At 37.8% G+C, this 19508-nt stretch overlaps 1 protein-coding gene and 1 non-coding gene across 2 annotated transcripts; both read left to right on the top strand.

The window, feature by feature from the left end:
• The first annotated feature begins 4247 nt into the window (after positions 1 to 4247).
• Trnar-ucu lies at positions 4248 to 4320 on the top strand. Its single transcript has one exon. It is a non-coding gene; the product is annotated as a tRNA-Arg (tRNA).
• Positions 4321 to 5919: 1599 nt separating this feature from the next.
• On the top strand, positions 5920 to 19339 carry LOC121367849 (15-hydroxyprostaglandin dehydrogenase [NAD(+)]-like). The gene is made up of 7 exons (XM_041492269.1): positions 5920 to 6136; positions 10666 to 10789; positions 11604 to 11710; positions 12301 to 12397; positions 12829 to 12905; positions 17255 to 17400; positions 17951 to 19339. The coding sequence occupies exons 1-7, from the start codon at positions 6041 to 6043 to the stop codon at positions 18102 to 18104; spliced, it is 801 nt and encodes a 266-aa protein (XP_041348203.1). The 5' UTR covers positions 5920 to 6040; the 3' UTR covers positions 18105 to 19339.
• The last annotated feature ends 169 nt before the right edge of the window (positions 19340 to 19508 follow it).

Genomic DNA, 19508 nt, shown 5'->3' with positions numbered 1-19508 from the left:
TCTGCAACTTTAGTTGCAGACCCCAGTTTTAACCCGTGCAGTTTACAGTTGCAGACCCCAGTTTCAACCCGTGCAGTTTACAGTTGCAGACCCCAGTTTCAACCCGTGCAGTTTACAGTTGCAGACCCCAGTTTCAACCGGTGCAGTTTACAGTTGCAGACCCCAGTTTCAACCCGTGCAGTTTACAGGTGCAGACCCCAGTTTCAACCCGTGCAGTTTACAGTTCGATGACCTGCTGCCCTGGCTCATGGATAAACTCTTCTTGGAGAGAGCTCGGTCGACAGATCAGGCGCAGCACAAGGTAGTTTAGTATTTCAGAAGAAAGTAAAATAAAGAAGAAATGGAATGTCTGTAGCATGACTCCAATATGGTTTTCTTAATAAATCAACAAAAAAGGAAAGCCATGTTTTATTTGGTGTGGAGGCGCTGGATGTAGCCCAGTGGTAAAGCCCTCACTTGATGCACGGTCGGTTTTCAGATTGATCCCCATCGGTGGGCCTATTGAGCTATTTGTCATTCCAGCCAGTGTATTATAACAGGTATATCATTGAAGGCCATGGTATGTGCTATCCTATCTGTGGGATGGTGCATATTAAAGATCCCATGCTACTATGTAAAAATGTGGCAGGTTTCCTCTGATGACTACGAGTCATAATTACCAAATGTTTGACATCCATTTGCCGATAAATAATTAATCGATGTTCATTAAACTACACAAACTTTCTTTCTTTTTATTTGGTGTGGAGTAGTATAAGTTACATGTAGGCTTTGGTATGTCTGTGTATCAAGACTGCTGTATGTTTTTTAATCTATACTACTCAAAAGAATTTAAGGGTCAGACGATATTTTCGACATTATTTTCTGAATGTCAATTATATTACCTAGACCATAATGTCACGCATGGTATTGTTCCATTTTGACGAAAGTGGGTCTAAGCAACCCATAAATGAATTAAAATCCACTGTCATTGACACTGTCGACTAGTTCTAATGGCGAAAACATGCTTACATTTGAACGTAAATTAGGGCGAAAGCGAAAGGTCTGCTAAGTGTCCATAACTTGCTTTTTCACAAAGCGCTTCATTTGTACGCTTTGCATATGTATTCCATGTTCCCAATGCTGAATTTCCGTATAATTGGAGCTTGCGTTCGTGTACGGTGCACACTCCAAATTCGACAATGGTACGACGTCAACTAACTATCGAAGATCGAGGAAGGGCTATTGCTTGGCTTCAGGATGGCAATACGCAAAGAAATGTTGCTCTGAGACTTGGTGTCAGTCAGAGTGTTGTTGGCCGACTGTGGCAACGGTACCAAGCAACGAATTCTGTTCGAAATTGTCCACGTTCGGGAAGACCCCGAAGCACTACAAATAGAGAGGACCGCTACATCACCAATATGGCTCTACGTCAACGCACAACCACTGCACGCCGATTACGTGACAATCTGCGGACTGCGACTGGAAATCGAGTGTCTGATCAAACCATACGCAATCGTCTGAGAGCCAATAATCTACGCTGCCGTCGCCAGGCTGTTCGACCACCACTCCTACCACGTCACAGAACGGCCAGCCGTCACTGGTGCACACTTCATCTGCGGTGGCAACGTGTTCATTGGGGTCGAGTGATGTTCACTGATGAGTCCAGGTTTCGTCTCCAGTTCAACGACGGTCGGGTTCGTGTCTACAGACGTCCTGGGGAGCGCTTCGCTGACGTTAACGTTAGACAACGTCACCGTTTCGGTGGTGGCAGCGTCATGGTGTGGGGCGGCATCTCTATCCACCACAGGACCCCCCTCTATGTGGTGGATGGCAATCTGAATGGAATCCGCTATCTGAATGAGATTATCCGGCCGTTGGTTCTCCCAGGCCTTCAGCAGATTGGCGGCGGGGAAGTTCTGCAGGATGACAATGCCAGACCCCACCGCGCCAGGGTGGTAACGGACTTTCTCAGACAACAAGGTATCGCCAGGATGGATTGGCCAGCATATTCGCCTGACTTGGCCCCAATAGAGGACGCCTGGGACGAATTAGGCAGGAGAGTTCGGGATAACCATGCCCCTCCGGCCAACCTTCATGATCTGGGTCAACTTCTTATGGCAGAGTGGCAGGCCATTCCCCAAGAGTTCTTCAGACGTCTGATCAACAGCATGAGGCAACGATGTGTCGAGTGTATTCGCGCCAGGGGTGGATTCACACACTATTAAACGAATGTTCTAATGTGTAAAATCCATGTTTGACAACCTTCAACTTTGACAGCATGTCATGTGACTTTCTTGTATACAGTGACGTTTATTTGTAAATATGGAACAATAAATTAAATTTTTGGTGTAGTTTACATCATCAATCTAATACACTCTGAAACTTATTTGGTTATAAATTTTTGACCCTTAAATTCTTTTGAGTAGTATACATAATGGAGGGACGTAGCTCAGTGGTACAGCGCTCGCCTAATGTTTTACCAGTAGGGGAGAGTTGCCGGGATTGGACCCCTTAAGAAAGAATGGTTGTGCAAGTTAGACAAATAGAGCAATCAGCAGGAAAGTAGTTCCTTCATTGTTGTTGGGGCATACAATACGCATTGATGCAACATATTTTGTAGAAAGTTTAATTATTCCAGGTAAATTTTAAAAACAAATTTAAACCCAAAATGGTCCAATCGTGGATTCTACTACCACGATTGGACCACTTTGGAGTTTTTAAAAAAATCAAATGCCTTCAATTAAACCAGAATCCAGCACATACATTGTCAAAAAACATTGCTAGAAAATCAAACTGGACAGTATGAAGAGTTCAAATAAAAAATTTAATGCTAAAACGAAAGTGGTCCGATCGTGGAATCTGCTACAGTAACTAAAATTGGGCATGAACCTCTCTTGGGTTTGAAAAATATCAGTTCCTTCTTTTGGATAATTAGACACAGTACGAACTATGGCTACTTGCAAAAAAGAAAGAAATAGCTTTATTAAAATATAATTCGTTCATGAATCAAAATAGAATCCTGGATTGGACCACCGATTCCTCGATTGGATCACGCAGAAAGGTTCTTTTTGATGTTTGTTTTACTCATAAACGTGCTTAAAATTTCATTTTTGATGCATAAATTAACTGGTATCATATTTGGCGGTTGGCACGATCACCAAAATACCAGGTCAAAACATTATGGTCCAACTGAGGAACTGGTCCAATCCCAGGAATTCATTTGGTCCAATCGTGGTTTTACCATAGTTATAAATAGATGCTGACCTACATGTACACATGCGTAACATCTTGGCACTTGTTTTATCACTCACAATAACAAACCTTTATGTATCGTTATGACGTAATTTAACACTTCTAACTATGTTCATATTGCTCCATAGATGTTTTTTCCAAGAATAGTATTAGATGATACATGCATAAATGTTACTTTTATTGATAAATAAAAAAATATTACCTTTTTCGACTCGATTGGTTCAAGGTCAATAGCGGCGTGTGTACAGATTAATATATTGACTAGATGGCCTCAGACCACAATTAATTTCGCTATATGTTTCTATATAGCCTTAGTGGCTATAACATTTTTATTAATATCAGCAGGCCCGTGAAGTTTTGTATGTACCTTTGCCTGCATGGGGGACACATACCCTGAAAAGGACAACCCCTGTTGTCCAGCTCTTTCTCCCAGCATATTGGTTTAAACAGACACACCCTCTAAACCAGGCCGGAGTACACCCATTTTACACAAAAAGCACTACTTTTGCATGGGCCGGAATTACCACAAACAAGTCTTCAATGTCAACAAGTTACACATGTTTACAAACTACATGCTATCCCCTGTCACTTCAGTCAAACAGTTGCCACTTCATAGCTGTCTGCCATGAAATAATCACAGTCAAACAGCAGACTACTTGCGCGGTGAAACTTCCGGATTTTGGACAACCAAATGGGAAGATAACTGTAATCTGAGGCCAGATGGCGCTACTGTCACAATTTGAATGAAAATACAGTTCTGGTCCAATTGAGGCACTGGTCCAATCCCGGCAACTCTCCCCTAGTCATAAAATAAAACTGCTATATTTTTCAATTATCAGCAAGCATTGTTTATATGCACTTCCCCACCGGTAGGGTAGCATATACCACAAGCTTTGATATGACTATAGGGCATTGGGTTGGGACTGGGGGAAAACCAAACATTTCTTTCTTTCTTTTTGTTCTCCCCATGACCTGTGAAGAAAAGGAAACTTCGGATATTTTACTGCTCATTTCAGGTCCCCGTAGCGCAGTGGATAACGCGCTGGACTTCTAATCCAGAGGTCGCGGGTTCGAATCCCGCCGGGGATGGCCAAAATATGTTTTTATTGTTCTAATAAAGGGACATCTGGTCAATATGGGTGACGAATGAAAGAAAGAATATCTTGGAAAGCCAGCCCACTGCGCCCAGGATAACATGCTTAAACCTTAATTAGATTTAAATACGAATTCAAGTAGGCCTAAATAATAGCAGCAAATGAAAAAAAGAATAGGTTATCAAATAGATGGCGTATTGTTTTACTAAAAACGTTTCTACCTATTTATCATGGTTTCATGTTGATAAAAAGAGAATAATACATGAGTTAGATATCATTTATCTTACAACGAGTTGTTTTAAAATGTATCTAACGAGCAAAACCGGGTTGGATACGTTTTTAAACAACGAGTTGGATACGTTTTTAAACAACGAGTTGCAAGATAAATGGTATCTAACGGACACGAATATATTATTCTATTACTTAAATATCCTTTTAAAAATCAGGTTTTAAGCAAATTCTAATATCGTTTTCGACTAAAAGTTATTTACAGCCCGTGCGCTTGTAGCTAACGTACGCGTCAAATGATTGTCAGGTTAACGATACGTCACAGTGTAATCGATTTCGACCGTGCTGTTTTTCATTGGGTGTATGGCATTGGTGACATGGTCATCGCCTAGGAGCAGCCAGTCGTATGTCTTGAGATTTTTAACACACGTACATCAAAATAACGAATGATGTTTCCCACCAACGCGTGTGTAAGAAATATCTATCTCATAAAGAGTTGTTTTAAAACGTATCTAACGAGCGAAAGCGAGTTTGATACGTTTTAAACAACGAGTTGTGAGATATATGGTATCTAACAGACACGAATGTATTCTATTTCTTACATATCCTCAAAAACCATGTTTTAAGCAAATTTTTCTACCGAAAGTTATTTACAGCCGTTGCACTTGTAGCTGACTTACGCGTCACAGATACATGCTTGTCAGGTTAACTATACGTCAAAGTGTAATCAATTTCCATCGCACTGTTTTTTGTATTGGACGTATGACATTGGTAACCGAGGAGCAGCCAGTCATGTTTTGAAATTGTTTACACACGTACGTGTGTAAACAAGTATGCGTTATCATAAATAACACATGATGTTCTCACCAACGGGCGTGTAAGAAATATCTTTAGTCGATAAGATGTTAAAATTAAGAAAAAAATGAGAAAAAAAAGAAAGTTTGTTTTGTTTTGTTTAACGACACCACTAGAGCACATTGATTTATTAATCATCGGCTATTGGATGTCAAACATGTGGTCATTTTGACACAGTCATAGAGATGAAACCCGCTACATTTTTCCATTAGTAGCAAGGGATCTTTTATATGCACCTTCCCACAGACAGGACAGCCATGTAAGAATGCGTAGTGGTTCGTTTGTAACCCCTATATAGCTGTTTGGCAGTAGTAATGCTAATATGAATAAATGTTGTCATCCAGATTCGGGCCTTTTTGTTTAATTCGGGGAAAGATCAGTTTGACCTCTAGGCCTACATGGCTGGGAGCCCGTACGTCTATGATTGTTTGATCATTGTAAACAGCGTTGGTTTAATCGTGCTATTTGTCGTACATCGGATTGGTTACCGTCACGGTGTCGGATTGCAGATTGCTGCCAACCCACACGAGCAGGTCAAAGTCTATCTGTATTAGTCGGCACACCGCTAGTACTTTTAATTCACATTTAATACGACTAGGCCTACTGAAAACATACGAATCGGCGCTTCGGCTATGATGGAAATATCCAAGAAAGTATTTTTCATAACGGGAGCGGCTCAAGGCCTTGGCAAGGGGTTTGCAGATGCAGTGCTGAAAAGGGGTGGAAAGGTAATTTAATGTCTTACCGGGTTGAACCCATTGAATTGTGTGGGGTGGGTGGGTGGATGATAAATGTTTATCACGGCTCTATGCACTTTTTCCATGGATTGACTATAAGATTTTTTTTTTCTGATTTTTTTTTCACGTTTTCATATTTGATATGTTATGTTGAGTGTTACTCTACACTGTTTTGTTAAATTTTGAATTTTTTGAATTTATGTTTTTACATACCAGAACCTTTGTTTGACATCCAATAGAGTCCTTTTTGAAAAACCATCGCGAGTGAAAAATGGCACACCTCATAACGCTTAGGCAAGTGAAAAATCGCACCCATCAAAATGCTAAGGCGAGCGAAAAACCAAGCATTATTAATTTATGAAGTAATTGGTATCGTCCGTGGACCTGTTTCGGTGAGGTTCCTGTTTCGGTAGTTGCGTCGTCTGTGCGCTATACAACGTGCAAACTATATTTGAATATTTCTGACGTTGTTGACTTTTGCATGGGGAAAGTAAACAAACGTCTGTCATATTCACAGAAATGTTCGTAAAAATAAAGTTAAAACGAGCAAAGAAAACAAGATTGAACTTAACCTACTCATTAACATGGCACATTTCTTAATACCTTTTTTTAATGATTTTTATAAGGACTATAATTTGAAAGATAACTTAATTTTAAAAATATTTTTGTCTGTTCTCTGCTGTACTGCTATCTGGTTATTGAAATCACATGATTGTCACGGCATCTGCTGGTAAAACTCTATTTACAGATACTTGCTAAAAATATATGGTCCTAATATGTCTTAACATAAATATCTTTCTGGATATACATGTATGTTTATATATTCATTAAAACTCACAATGCAGCTTGTATCTTTTAACTAAACAATTTTACCATTATAACCATTCATTTGTTAAACTTATAACACAATTGCAAGACATCAGAATTGTTATATTCGTTTTCCTTTATTGAAGAACATACATGTTTTCATAAAACACTGAAAAGTTTTGTGTTGGAAAGTTTTTGCTGTAAGCTATACCACTAAACGTTTCACTCACCGAAACAGGTTACGTAGTTAACACTATTTACTGCTGCTGATGCATGTTACAGTTTATGATGGACGTGCGGTAAACTTAGCTACTTACGGTCAGTTTAGTGCACATTGGAAGGTTTTCAGTTTGGTGATGTTAACAAACTGTGCGGTTCTGTTTTTCACACTTTTGGTAGATAAAACAGGGGATATTCATTTGGAAGGCAAGACAGAGCATAATGATATCAGAGCCCTCGACTGTGACTACGACTGACTTGCAGCATGCAATGCGTGCAGGATCAACAATTGTCTCTTTCTTCTGTAGATCTGCCATTCTGTCATCTTGTAGCAGGTTTCTTCGCAGGTCACATACATGCCTTGCAGTATGGCACTGTATCATGGGAATGTTCATTTTTGCACCAAGAACATGACGAAGCTGGTCTTGTTGCAGGAACTGCACATGAACGTTCTCCATTGCTAAATGTTGTGTCTCACTGCAAGGCTGTTGTACTGAAGTGTTGTTCTAGCACCACGGTTGAGTCTTTCAGCATCTTTGATTGACGGCTGCCAGTATGCATCAACGACAACATCAACCCTGTGATTCTTTCCACTCATGCAGGAACAGGGACAACTGTGCAAAGGCTTTGTTGTCATTAATCTTCTGTTTTTTTCACATTCAATTCTTTATTCACTCAGACCATATACACGGTACATGGGGTAATATAATAATATAATATTTACAAAGTGAGCAAGTTACAGACATTTATTACCCATATGGTCTCAAATATACGGGGTAATATTTTTTCGATCTCTGCACAGTGTGCAGATTGCTTCTACAGCCACTGATTGGCTGGCTTAAAAATCACGATGTTTGGTTGGTTGCTTGTCATGGCCGGAACTTCACTTTCATTCATATAATGTTTCCATTCATGAGTCAGTTTACACATACGTTATACGATATACAAAGATTTACAAAAACAAATGGACTCACTTGTTTCGTAAACATGAAATGGTATATTTTCATAAGCAGCGGCTTTAGTAATATATAAAAATAATTATTTTCAAATGCAAATATAGTCGTATTATTTTGTACTGTAAACATTTGGCTGTAAAAAGAACGCCGTTATGCTATGATGTCACTTACATTACGTCATGTAATGTGCGTAAGATTATATGACGTAATGGCTGATGGCTTTGTTGTAGACTGCAGAGGAATTTTTACATTAAAAATCAGTTAAAATTGACAATGGGTAATAAAGAGAATAACCAACTCGCTACGAGGAGTTACGAATTTTCTGTCCCTCGTGAATGAATGTTGTAAAAGCCTCGCCAAAGGCTCGGGTTTACAACATTCATTCACTCGGGACAGATAATTCATAATTCCTCGTAGTTCGTTAGTTATTCTCTAATTATTACCCCAGCGGTCACTCATAACAGGGGAAATATTTTCGATATTTTCTCAGTGAGAAATATTCTGCATTGGTCTAAGGGACAATACTATTGGACAATTTGACGCTTACAAACCAATGACCTTGTCGGTACTAAATATGACGTCATCACGATTTGGCAAACACACAAAATGACGTCATGTAGTTCAAAGAGTTTGCGTTTACGGCTCTCTGTTTTTGGTGTTAAATATATAACAAAATATCATTTTAATGCAATTCATTATAGATTTTGTAACAGAATAAAAATAACTTTTGTTTTTGAAAACTATCTATGAACGTGATTAAATCACAAAGCTATAGCAATTATCAGAACAGTGCGTAAAGTGGTTTATATCGTTTCTATACATGTACGTACATGTGCGTAAAAAATAAAAATTTTAAAGAGAAAATAGCTGAGGTAATAAATAGAATAACAAACTCGGTACCAGTTATTATCAAATTTATGTCCCTCGTGAAATAATTTTCATTGTCACTCGCTAAAGCTCGTGACAACTGAAAATTATTTCACTCGGGACATAAATTTGATAATAACTGGTAACTCGTTTATTATCCTCTATATACAGATAACATTTGGAGAATAAAATATAATAAATACATAATATAGTAAATACATGTACTCATGTTCATTTCTAGATCACATTCTTGTTAAACCTTGTTTAATGTAATGACATAGTTTTATTAATACATGTTTACTCCCATTAGTTATGCAGGTTGATTGAGTTGGTATAGCTTCAGCAGGAGAAACGTTCTTATTACGTTCCCTGGCAAGTCCGGACTTGTTTGGTTTTTGAAGAGGCTCATCAAACTCTGGCAGTGCTCGTGGTAATGGGACCCAGTCTGCCTTCACAACGACATCTTGATATTTTTCTCCATGGAATGTCTTTATTCTGATATTCGAGAATATCTTCAGTCTTTTTTTGGTCATCTTTCCTTGGAATTTTACCAGTGATGGATTCTTGTCTAAGCTTGTCCATGTATACATCTGACACGCGGTTCTCCTACGTTGGGTGCCCCAGGAGATCCCTGGCCGCTGGACAGGTTAACCAGGTCAGTTTCATCAGGAGAGAATGGATTCACCCAGTTGTTTCCATTAGATTAATGAGAACCTTACCTGGTTCATCTGTGCTGATCCTTGGACCCCGCAGAGCTGGATGAGGTAGTTAGTAACTGCATTGGTCTATCATGTTCCTCAGTGTTCTTCAGTACAGGGTCCTGTATTCGACTATCAAATGGTACTTGTCCACAGCTCCATCTATGTCCATCCTGACATTTGGGTGTCCCTGTTCACTATTTCTTCAATTGTTTGGTAGACAAGGATTCTTCTGTAGGGGTTGGTGGAGTCAATTTGAACTAAAACGTCTCAATTGGTGGAGTCAGTTTGAACTGAAAAGTGTCTGTGCATGAATTCAGCATATACATCTGGGTGTGTGAGGGGCAGCTGAGACCTCTGGACATAATGGTATGGGAGGAAGTATATAATCAGAAATACACATTACTATGATACATGCATTAAAACAGGGTTCCTGCAAGAACAATTTAAAAGCTGCTCATTCGGAAAGGCTATCACATATTATTTGACTTATACTGGTCGAACAAATAAATTAGCACCATTGAAGTTTTGCCACCTTGAGTGGTAGGCCTACCGATATCTGGTCTGGCCCATGGACTGATGTCTATGTTTTCCGATTTTCCGATAGCAGAAATAAGTACGAGTCATATATGAAAAGGTTGCATGGACACTACCGTTCAAGTGACATTTTTAATTGTTCTGGTATTATTAAACGTGTTTTTCTATCAGCTACATAGGGTTTTTTAAATAGTGGAAATCAATACACAAAATTATTTTACGTGTGCTGTATGTTAAGTGTAACGTGCGTTATTTTTCACACTCGCCAGATTGAAATTACGTGCGCTGTACGAGCGCGATCGCACTAGCGTACCTTAAAAGACATGGTCTGCCAATAGCTGATGTGTGTTTCGTGTTGGAGTATTATTAAACATTCACTAATTCTCATTCTTACCTTTCCATCCATATGTATAGATTATTTTCTCTTTTTTTTCAGGTTTTTATTGCAGATCTCAACACAAAGACCGGCGAGGAGACCTTAGCAGCCCTACAAAAGGAATACGGAGCTGACAATGTCAGATTCGGAAAATGTGACGTTTCCAATAAAGATCAATTTAAAGGTTGGACTTTTCAAGGTTTTTTTGGGGTTTTTTGGGGGTTTTTTTATTATTATTTTACCACTTAGACTATTTTATCATCCACATTCGTTGATATCCTTTAGCTGCAGTCGGGACACGTAAAATGCAGTATTTCTTATTTTAAAACTCAAAACGAGTTTTACTCTATTATCGCAATTTTACTGTAAAATATATTATAAAAAATGGCGACAGCTGACTGTTCACTGATAGCGAAAACATACGAGTTTATTACAGCTGTAGTATGTTGTATTTTCACTTTGCATTAAAAGGGACTGGCATGAATTTGCAGCTATTGTAAGCTGTTTCCGAATAACAGTATTTTTAAAGGTCAAAATGACATATTAATAAGTCTGAAGCTGGATAGGCCAGCGTATGCTTTACCTCCTCCACCTACCCCCACCCTCCAAAGGTGATATAAATATCATGAATATGAATTAAAAACAAATTCATTCGACAGAACACATAATACTTATCCATGCTGTTAGAAACTATTATAGTACGACTAGTTGATTTTAAACATTCTAAATTGTTTTATAACGATTATGTATGTATGTATGTGTTTATATATTATAGCCTATGCATATATGACTATATATTTAATAATTGGCCTCTCCAGTTTGCCCCCCCCCCCCCCCCCCCCCCCCCCCCCCCCCCCCCCTCTCTCTCTAATTACCGGCATCTTCTGAGATCGCAGGTTTGGGGATGTGAGATGGTAGCTTTACGGTCGAAATTCCTGACATTCGTATAGTTCACGTTTAGTTATTTACCGTGTGCAATAACTTTCGTATACTTTCAGCAACCTTTCAGTCGGCTGTGAATAGTTTTGGTCAGATTGACGTGATGGTGAATAACGCAGGAATAATGAATGATAAGACGTGGGAATTGCAGATAGCTATCAATTTTGTATGTATTTATTTTATCGTCATGATAGACAGTTATCAACTATCAGTTACTCCAAGGTCGCGCACCTGCGCCAATATCAGGCTCACAACAAGGTCACGGGAAGTGGGTCATGGGGCACTACTTGATACTACTACTGAATAGAGAATACTACATGAATGGCCGTTAGACACCATTTATCTTACAACGAGTTGTTTTAAAAAGTAACTTAAGCACACGAGTGCTATCAGCTGAGCAAAATGTTACTGGAGACCGTTTGCTCAACTGATAGCTCTCGTGTGCGGGCAAATTTGCTAAGCTTTTAGCCTCTTGTGGTCTTGAGGAAAATAAACTTTAAAGTTTACTTTGTTTAACACCACCAGAGCACATTGATTTATTAATCATCGGCTATTGGATGTCAAGCATTTACTCATTTTAACTTATAGTCCCCAAGTCTCAAAATCTATACTCAACGCATGAAAAAAAAGAAGAAAAAAGGAAAACAAAAAAAGAGAACAAAAATAACAAACCCTCCAACAACAACAAACAAACCACACGTTGCAATATTAATCCGGTTTACAGTTTAGATTTAGATCTTATATACCTATTTTCAGAATGCAGTTGTCTTGGGAACTAATTTGGCCATGGAACACATGCGTAAGGATAAAGGCGGTAGAGGAGGGGTGATAATAAACACAGCTTCACTAGCAGGTGAGTGCTAATGTGTAGGAGATTAATGAAATTAAATGAAATTTAAAACATTAATTTAAAAATGTAAAAAACTGTCAAGTACGTTAAAGGCTCTGACAGAGCGAAATATTTTATGGTACAAACTTTGGAGCATGTTATTCTTAACGAAATTGTTCAAGTTCAGGAGCGTGTTCTTTATTGCTTTAAGTTATACATTTTATAAACTTTATAATAAAACAACATATATAATTTTTAAAATATTTACAATACTGAATAATGGTTGGGTGCGTTTTGGCACTACCTAAAACAATCCATGTATAAAAAAATACATTTCATGGATAAAACAAAATTAATAAACCACACATAGATGCATGAAAAACATATGAATAAAAAAGAAGAAAATATTAAATAAAAGCACGTAATGTACATATACAAACTACTTTTTCTTTTAGGCGTGACTCCATATTTTTGGTTTCCAGTCTACGCGGGTACAAAATATGCTGTAGTTGGATTTACTAAAAGCTGGGCGGTTAGTAGAACTCATTTATTTAGTCATGACTATGCGCATCACGACTAGATTAAACTGTCAACAATATCCTTATTACGCAGTTCAGGGCCGTACCCTGACCAAAATCCATGGGGGGGCACTAAATTTTATAAATAATTTTTAACATACTATAAACATTAAACATTTCTATGCTATTACTGGAGATATATAAAATAAAAAAAAAGGACAAGATTCTCAGGGGGGGCAGCTGCCCCCCCCCCCCCGCCCCCCCGGAGGGTACGGCCCTGCAGTTGGTTGACAAAGAACTGCAAAGCATATTTTTAACGCTTCAATCTTGTCTTCCTATCCATCTTTTACTGCTGCATTAACTATATTGTTTGTTCTTACCCATGGTTCTTTAATCTTACTATGAACACATAATATCAGCAATTGTGTATATCATGCGTGTAGAAACAGGCATAAGCGTACGAGACAGTGGGTGGGGTGAAGGGAGGGGTGGGTGCGAGGTGTTGGGGGCAGCTGCCCCGCTAGTGCTGGAGCACGTCAATTCTTATTTTGAATGTAAAACACTAAATGATATTAGAGTACTATATTTAACTAATTATTATTATATAATATACAGCCAAATTAAAAAAAAAATGAATATACTTTTTAATAAGCAGCGTAAACATCTATTAATAAAACTATGTGATTACATTGAATAAGGTTTAACAAGAATGTGATCTAGAAATGAACATGAGTACATGTATTTACTATATTATTTTATTATTATACTTTGTTCTCCAAATGTTATCTGTATATGTTTGTAACTTGCTCACTTTGTAAATATTATATTATTATTATATTACCTCATGTACCATGTATATGGTCTGAGTGAATAAACAATTGAATTAAATTGAAGCGGTTTGGCAGTAAATGCTTAATATAAATGTGTTTTATATATTTAAACACGTTTTTAAAGGGTGGCAAAAATGATTCACGTTCAACAAAAAGCTCTTCATAAATCGTGTGATCAACTCCGGTGTAACTTGGTATTTTGACCCCTGTAGAATACTTCCCACCGGTCACTTTTCTATGTAGAATACCAACTCATTTGCCGTAGAAAAATTACTTTTACCGTAGAATTATGACTGGAGGTCAAAATACCACATCACTCCAGTAACATGATATTTTGAACCCTGCAGAATACTGCCCACCGGTCACTTTGTTATGTAGAATACTGACTTATTTTTGCAGTTGAGAACATACGTTTACCTTAGAATAGTAACCGCCTCGTGGGTAATTTTCCTACACCTTATAATATCTATGGAAATGTATATTGGTCTTAACATAAGGTTTTAAGGTTAATTTGGACACTCCATACTTTGTATGATTAAAGTACCGTTTCACCAAATGGTCAAACACTCCTGTAATCTATAATTTTAAAAGTTATAATCGCTTCTTTTGTTATAGGTACTAGTGTAGAGTTTGTTATAAATTTAGTTTCTTGTTTGAAATAGTAAACGTTTTACTTCTAGCCATGTTAAATTCATTTCTAAGTGTATAATTGTTTTTTGTTTTTTTTGTTTTTTTTTAGATAAAGTTTATTGTTCACCACGACAGCACTTCAACAGTCGTAGAAAAAGTTTAATAGTGTAACTCGAAACACCCGTAACTTTAGCGTAAAGCATACGTAAAGCTAGAGGAACACGATTGTAAATGAAAGACTTGTACACTTACGACATGGGATTCCCTTGTTACCACCAATGAGACCCATAGAAAATAATTGTAATACGTACTGACAACAAACAGGTGGATGTAGTCCAGTGGTAGAGCGATCGCTTGAGGTGCGATGGGTCAACGCAGAAGCAATCGCTCTCGGTGTACTTGGAATTAGTGTACTACGTCTGGTATGTTAAAGACTGTGGTATATACTGTCCTATCTATGGGAAAGTACATATAACAATCGCATACTTTTGAAAGTAGTGTTCTGTGTGACACCAGCGGCCCAGCGAGTACCCCCCCCCCCCCCCCATTCCCCCAATTCTCTCTCCCTCCCCATAACGCGCCAGAAGTGTCAAAATAATATGTTGGACATCAAATAGTAGTAGTTTATCAAATGTGCTGAGGTTTCGTTAAATAAATTACAAATTATGTAATTAACATAAGACTGTAATTACATATGCAGAAAGCATACAGCAATTGTGACCAATGCATTTGTTTTCTAAGATCATCTTCTAACATTGCACACAATTCAGTAATGCTTGGCCTATATAATATAATGATCTAGTTAACATTAGGGTTAGCAGACCAACAATGATGACAGAACTTACCGTCCGGACATGAAGGACCTTTTAAGGGCCATTACAAACAGTTCTTCTAAGGACTTTCAACAAGACTCCCATAGGGTGCCTCCCACCAATCTACAGTGCCCTTCTCAGGACACTCTCAAAACGGTCCCGCAAAGGCCGGGTTCTTCGAAGGACTTAAATAGTGCACCTATGAGAGTCAAACCACCACAGCCTCAATGAAGGCAAGGTTCCAACAATGAGCTATCATTCGACCAACCTTCGCCCGTTACCGACCTCGGTCGGCTGCTTGTGTTCCTTTGCACATGCCAGCGCGGGCTATCCCCTGTCCTACACCCCCTCCCCCAACCCTTTCCTGTCCTGGACGGAGGAGCCGACGAGAGCCGATATCTGCGCCCCTGACAGCCGTGTAATACAACAGCTTTTTTTAAATGTGAACATTAAATCTTATTACCAACATGATTAGGGTTAGAACCATAACACCCTTCGCCTTTTTAATCACACAAATTAATGTTAGGTCGATGCTACGACTGGTCTGGGGTAGAACTAAATTTTGTCATAAATTTGGAAATTTACGCTTGTCCTAGTTGAGGAGTAACATTACGAGTGGTTCGTGTTACACACCGAACGTTTTAGTATTGCTTTCCAACAACTATAAGTTTAGTAGGCCCTTCCGACTGCTTCGAATTACAAGACCCTGGTATCGCTACTATACAATCATTTAATATGTTAAAATTGTACATAAGTGAATTATATATATATATATATGTATATATATATATATATATAGCATATTAATCGAACAGTAATAATGAACATAGTAAAACATGTAAAACATAGTTTAAAGTTTTATGGGGTTAACAGAGAAGCTAGAAATAACAGAAATAAAGAGAAGGAAGGAGAGAAAGAAAGAAAGAAAAAAAAAAAAAAGATTGAAGGAAAGGAAAAGGAAATTAAATTTAAAGAATAAATTGAAATAGAAAATAGTACATTTATTATTATTATTATTATTATTATTATCATCACCACTACCATCATTAACATCATTTAACTTAAAATTAAAACAGAATAGTAAAAGAAAATGTCTGAGTGTATAATTATGATCTGCAGTTTGGTTCAGCATCTCACAACTTTACATTGTGAAATCTTATCTGAGACGGGTAAATTTTTATGTTAGCAATGTGTTCATAACATAGGCTTGCGGGTTCCCATTTTTGTAGAGGTGGGGGGGGGGGGGGGGGGGGGGGGCAGGCTGGCTTTTGCCCGAATTAAACGAAAATGCCCGAATCTGGATAACAACATTTATTGATATAATATTGGCATTATTACTGCCAAACAGCTACAAAGAGTTGCAAACGATGTTCTACAAATTTTTACATGGATTACAACTAATTTTGAGGGTAGAATGATGGTTAGCATATTTCCCCCGAATATCTCAATACTTTTTGCCCGAATTTGAGGTTTTGCACCAGCACTAAGGGGGCAGTTGCCCCCTCCCCTGTCCCCTGTCTATTAAGATATATTAAGATACTGACTTTAGCTTTCTTAGACATTAGAACACCCGTAACACACTCACTAAATGTACAGAAATATATATGTTTTTTAAAGTAAGAATCTGTAGGTTTTAACCCCAGGTACTATGCAATATTTGTACGCTATATATTTCATTTTCCAGATAAGCTTGTGTAAGCGATTTTTACCGAATTCCAAGATTGCCGAGATACGCAATTATTATTTATTTATTTATTATTTGTTTTTGGTGCCCATCAAACTCATATACTCATATGTAGACACTCGATGGGACTGTTATATTATTTTATTCCTTTTGTCGAACAAAGTTTTGTTTGCCATCGTTTCCGTTACAGGTATCTTTTGGGTGCAATTTTTTTTTAGTTTTTTTTCCTACTAACTTTAATATATCTTGTCTTTAATTACTTACGGTATAACAATTTTTAAAAATCTTACAATAAATTATTATTTCTATACCGTAAGTACATTTCTTTCTTCTTTTTTTCATTAAATTACTTGTTTCTTCCATGTAGCATAATATTGTTGTTTTGTTTTTGTTTTACGCTATTTCAGGCAAATCCCAAAATAGCCAGCATGGGAGTGAGGTTAGCCTGTCTGTGTCCCTCTGGTGCAGACACAAATCTGTTCAACATAAAAGAAGACGAGTGTCATGGTTTAGACAGTCTTACGGCCTATTTCGATTTTATTGGACGCCTTCCGTAAGTGTCCCTTTTATCTTATGACCCATTTCGATTTTGTTGGACGCCTTCCGTGTCTCCTTTTTTCTTTTTTGTTGTTATTGTTTTGTTATCATATTAAAATATACATAATATATACTAGTATACATGTATAATTCACCAATAACATCCATATTGACTTATATATTATAAGAGACAATTTGATACCGTACTCCAAATTCTACCAGTAACCTAGAATTACAATTCCAACTTTGGAATGGGGAAAAAAATATATATATTCTCCTCATGAACAGAATTACTTACACCCTTGGTACGAGGTTGTGACCAAGCACGCCAAATGGAGGTAATACTAATATGGTTACAAGGAGAGGCATACCTAAAGACTTGTGTATGACACAATACACTAGTTTCCACACTGCAAGCAAACTCCAGGCCCGTAGCTTGGGGAGAGGGGCACTCAACGACAAAGAACAACTAAGGAAAACAGGCCTTTATAAACTAAAATGGACACTTTTCTTTTCTGTCATGAAGCCCTTCCTTGAGCAGCTCTATTTTGAATATTTTATTTCAGAGTGTCTGCTGTCAGTGATGCCTTCATCAAACTGGTTCAGGACGAGGACAGCAATGGGAAGCTTATAGCCATCATTCCAGGATCAGATTCATATTACACGGAACAGGTGCTTGATCCGCCGCTTGCATTGCCAAAGTTGGAAAAAAATGCGTGATGCAAAAGAGTGATATAATCTCCCCTTGGGCTGTTCAGCAAATAGACATTTTTGTGAAAATAATTTTGAATTTACTTGTTAAGTACACACGTTTTTAAGAAAAATTTTTGCTATTTACACAATGTATTGGCGAAAGCCGTTTAACTTGATCAATAGGTCATTGATTAGAAGTTGGTTTAAAGCCATTAGTCAGATTTACAGGCCAGTGGGGTACAAGGGCGTATCCAAGTGAGGGGACCAGTGCACCATAAAAAAAAGTGTCAAGTCGCCCCCCCCCCCCAATGTTGTTTTTTTTACAATTTTCACTGAAGTTCCCGTTTCAGGAAGTTGATGCCATTTTGCCCTTAGTCCCCTCCCTAAAATATTTTCTGGGTCCGCTCTTGGGGTGTGCAGTTCAAAGGCTCATCCGATGAATTAATCATTCCAAATATGAAAGTAATCTGCACGGGGCTGGATGTGTCTAATAGAAAGACTCTACTGGTGAACATTTACTAAAATATTATTTAGTACATATATATGAAAATCATCTATCAAAGGATTCAGGAGTGAAATGCAACTGTAAAACCATTATAAACCAAACGTTAACAAAATTCTATACCAAATATGAAGTCACTCTTTAAAGGATTAAAGTGTTAAATTACAATTAAAGAAACTTTAACGTAACAGGAAACAAGTTCTAAATGACCTTGTCATTGACCTGGCAGTACTTTCATTGGGTTGGAGGTGTGCAAAAAAAAAAAAAAGTTTTACCAAATTCTAAATGACCGTCACCATGATTAACCAAGCTTGAACTGAATAAAAACCTGCAAATATGTGACAAAATATAACCATAGTGTACTAGATTGATATCTTAAAGCATGGGGTCCTCTAAAAACACACAAGCGTGAATGTGATCATACAAATAGTCTTCTGAACGATTATTTCATTTATATGTTGCTCACACAAGTTTCATTTTGTATAACCCATTTTTTGTTCCCACGTTCAGTTTAGGTCCCGGTTTTTGGGGGTTCTCAGAGACTAAGCAAACGTAGCTAAATGCTAATGGCAGTTTGACTGGACAACCTCATTGTTCTCTCGTTTGGTGAAACAGTGGTTAAAACATCTGCCTGATGTCTTGAGTTTTAATGCATAATGCCACAATTCTGCTCTTACTAACCACAGATGAAAACCCATCCGATTTTTTTTGCATTTCAGCACCAACCAAAAAATATTACTGTTCTGATTTTGATGAAAAGGTCTCAGTAAAGTTTGTTTTATTTAACGACGCCGCTAGAGCACATTGATTTTTATCTTATCATCGGCTATTGGACGTCAAACATATGGTCATTCTGACACTGTTTTTAGAGGAAACCCGCTGTCGCCACATAGGCTACTCTTTTTACGACAGGCAGCAAGGGATCTTTT

The sequence above is a fragment of the Gigantopelta aegis genome, chromosome 3 (genome assembly GCF_016097555.1).
Source record: "Gigantopelta aegis isolate Gae_Host chromosome 3, Gae_host_genome, whole genome shotgun sequence".
Taxonomy (NCBI): Eukaryota; Metazoa; Mollusca; class Gastropoda; order Neomphalida; family Peltospiridae; genus Gigantopelta; species Gigantopelta aegis.
This window is presented reverse-complemented; position numbering and strand designations above follow the sequence as displayed.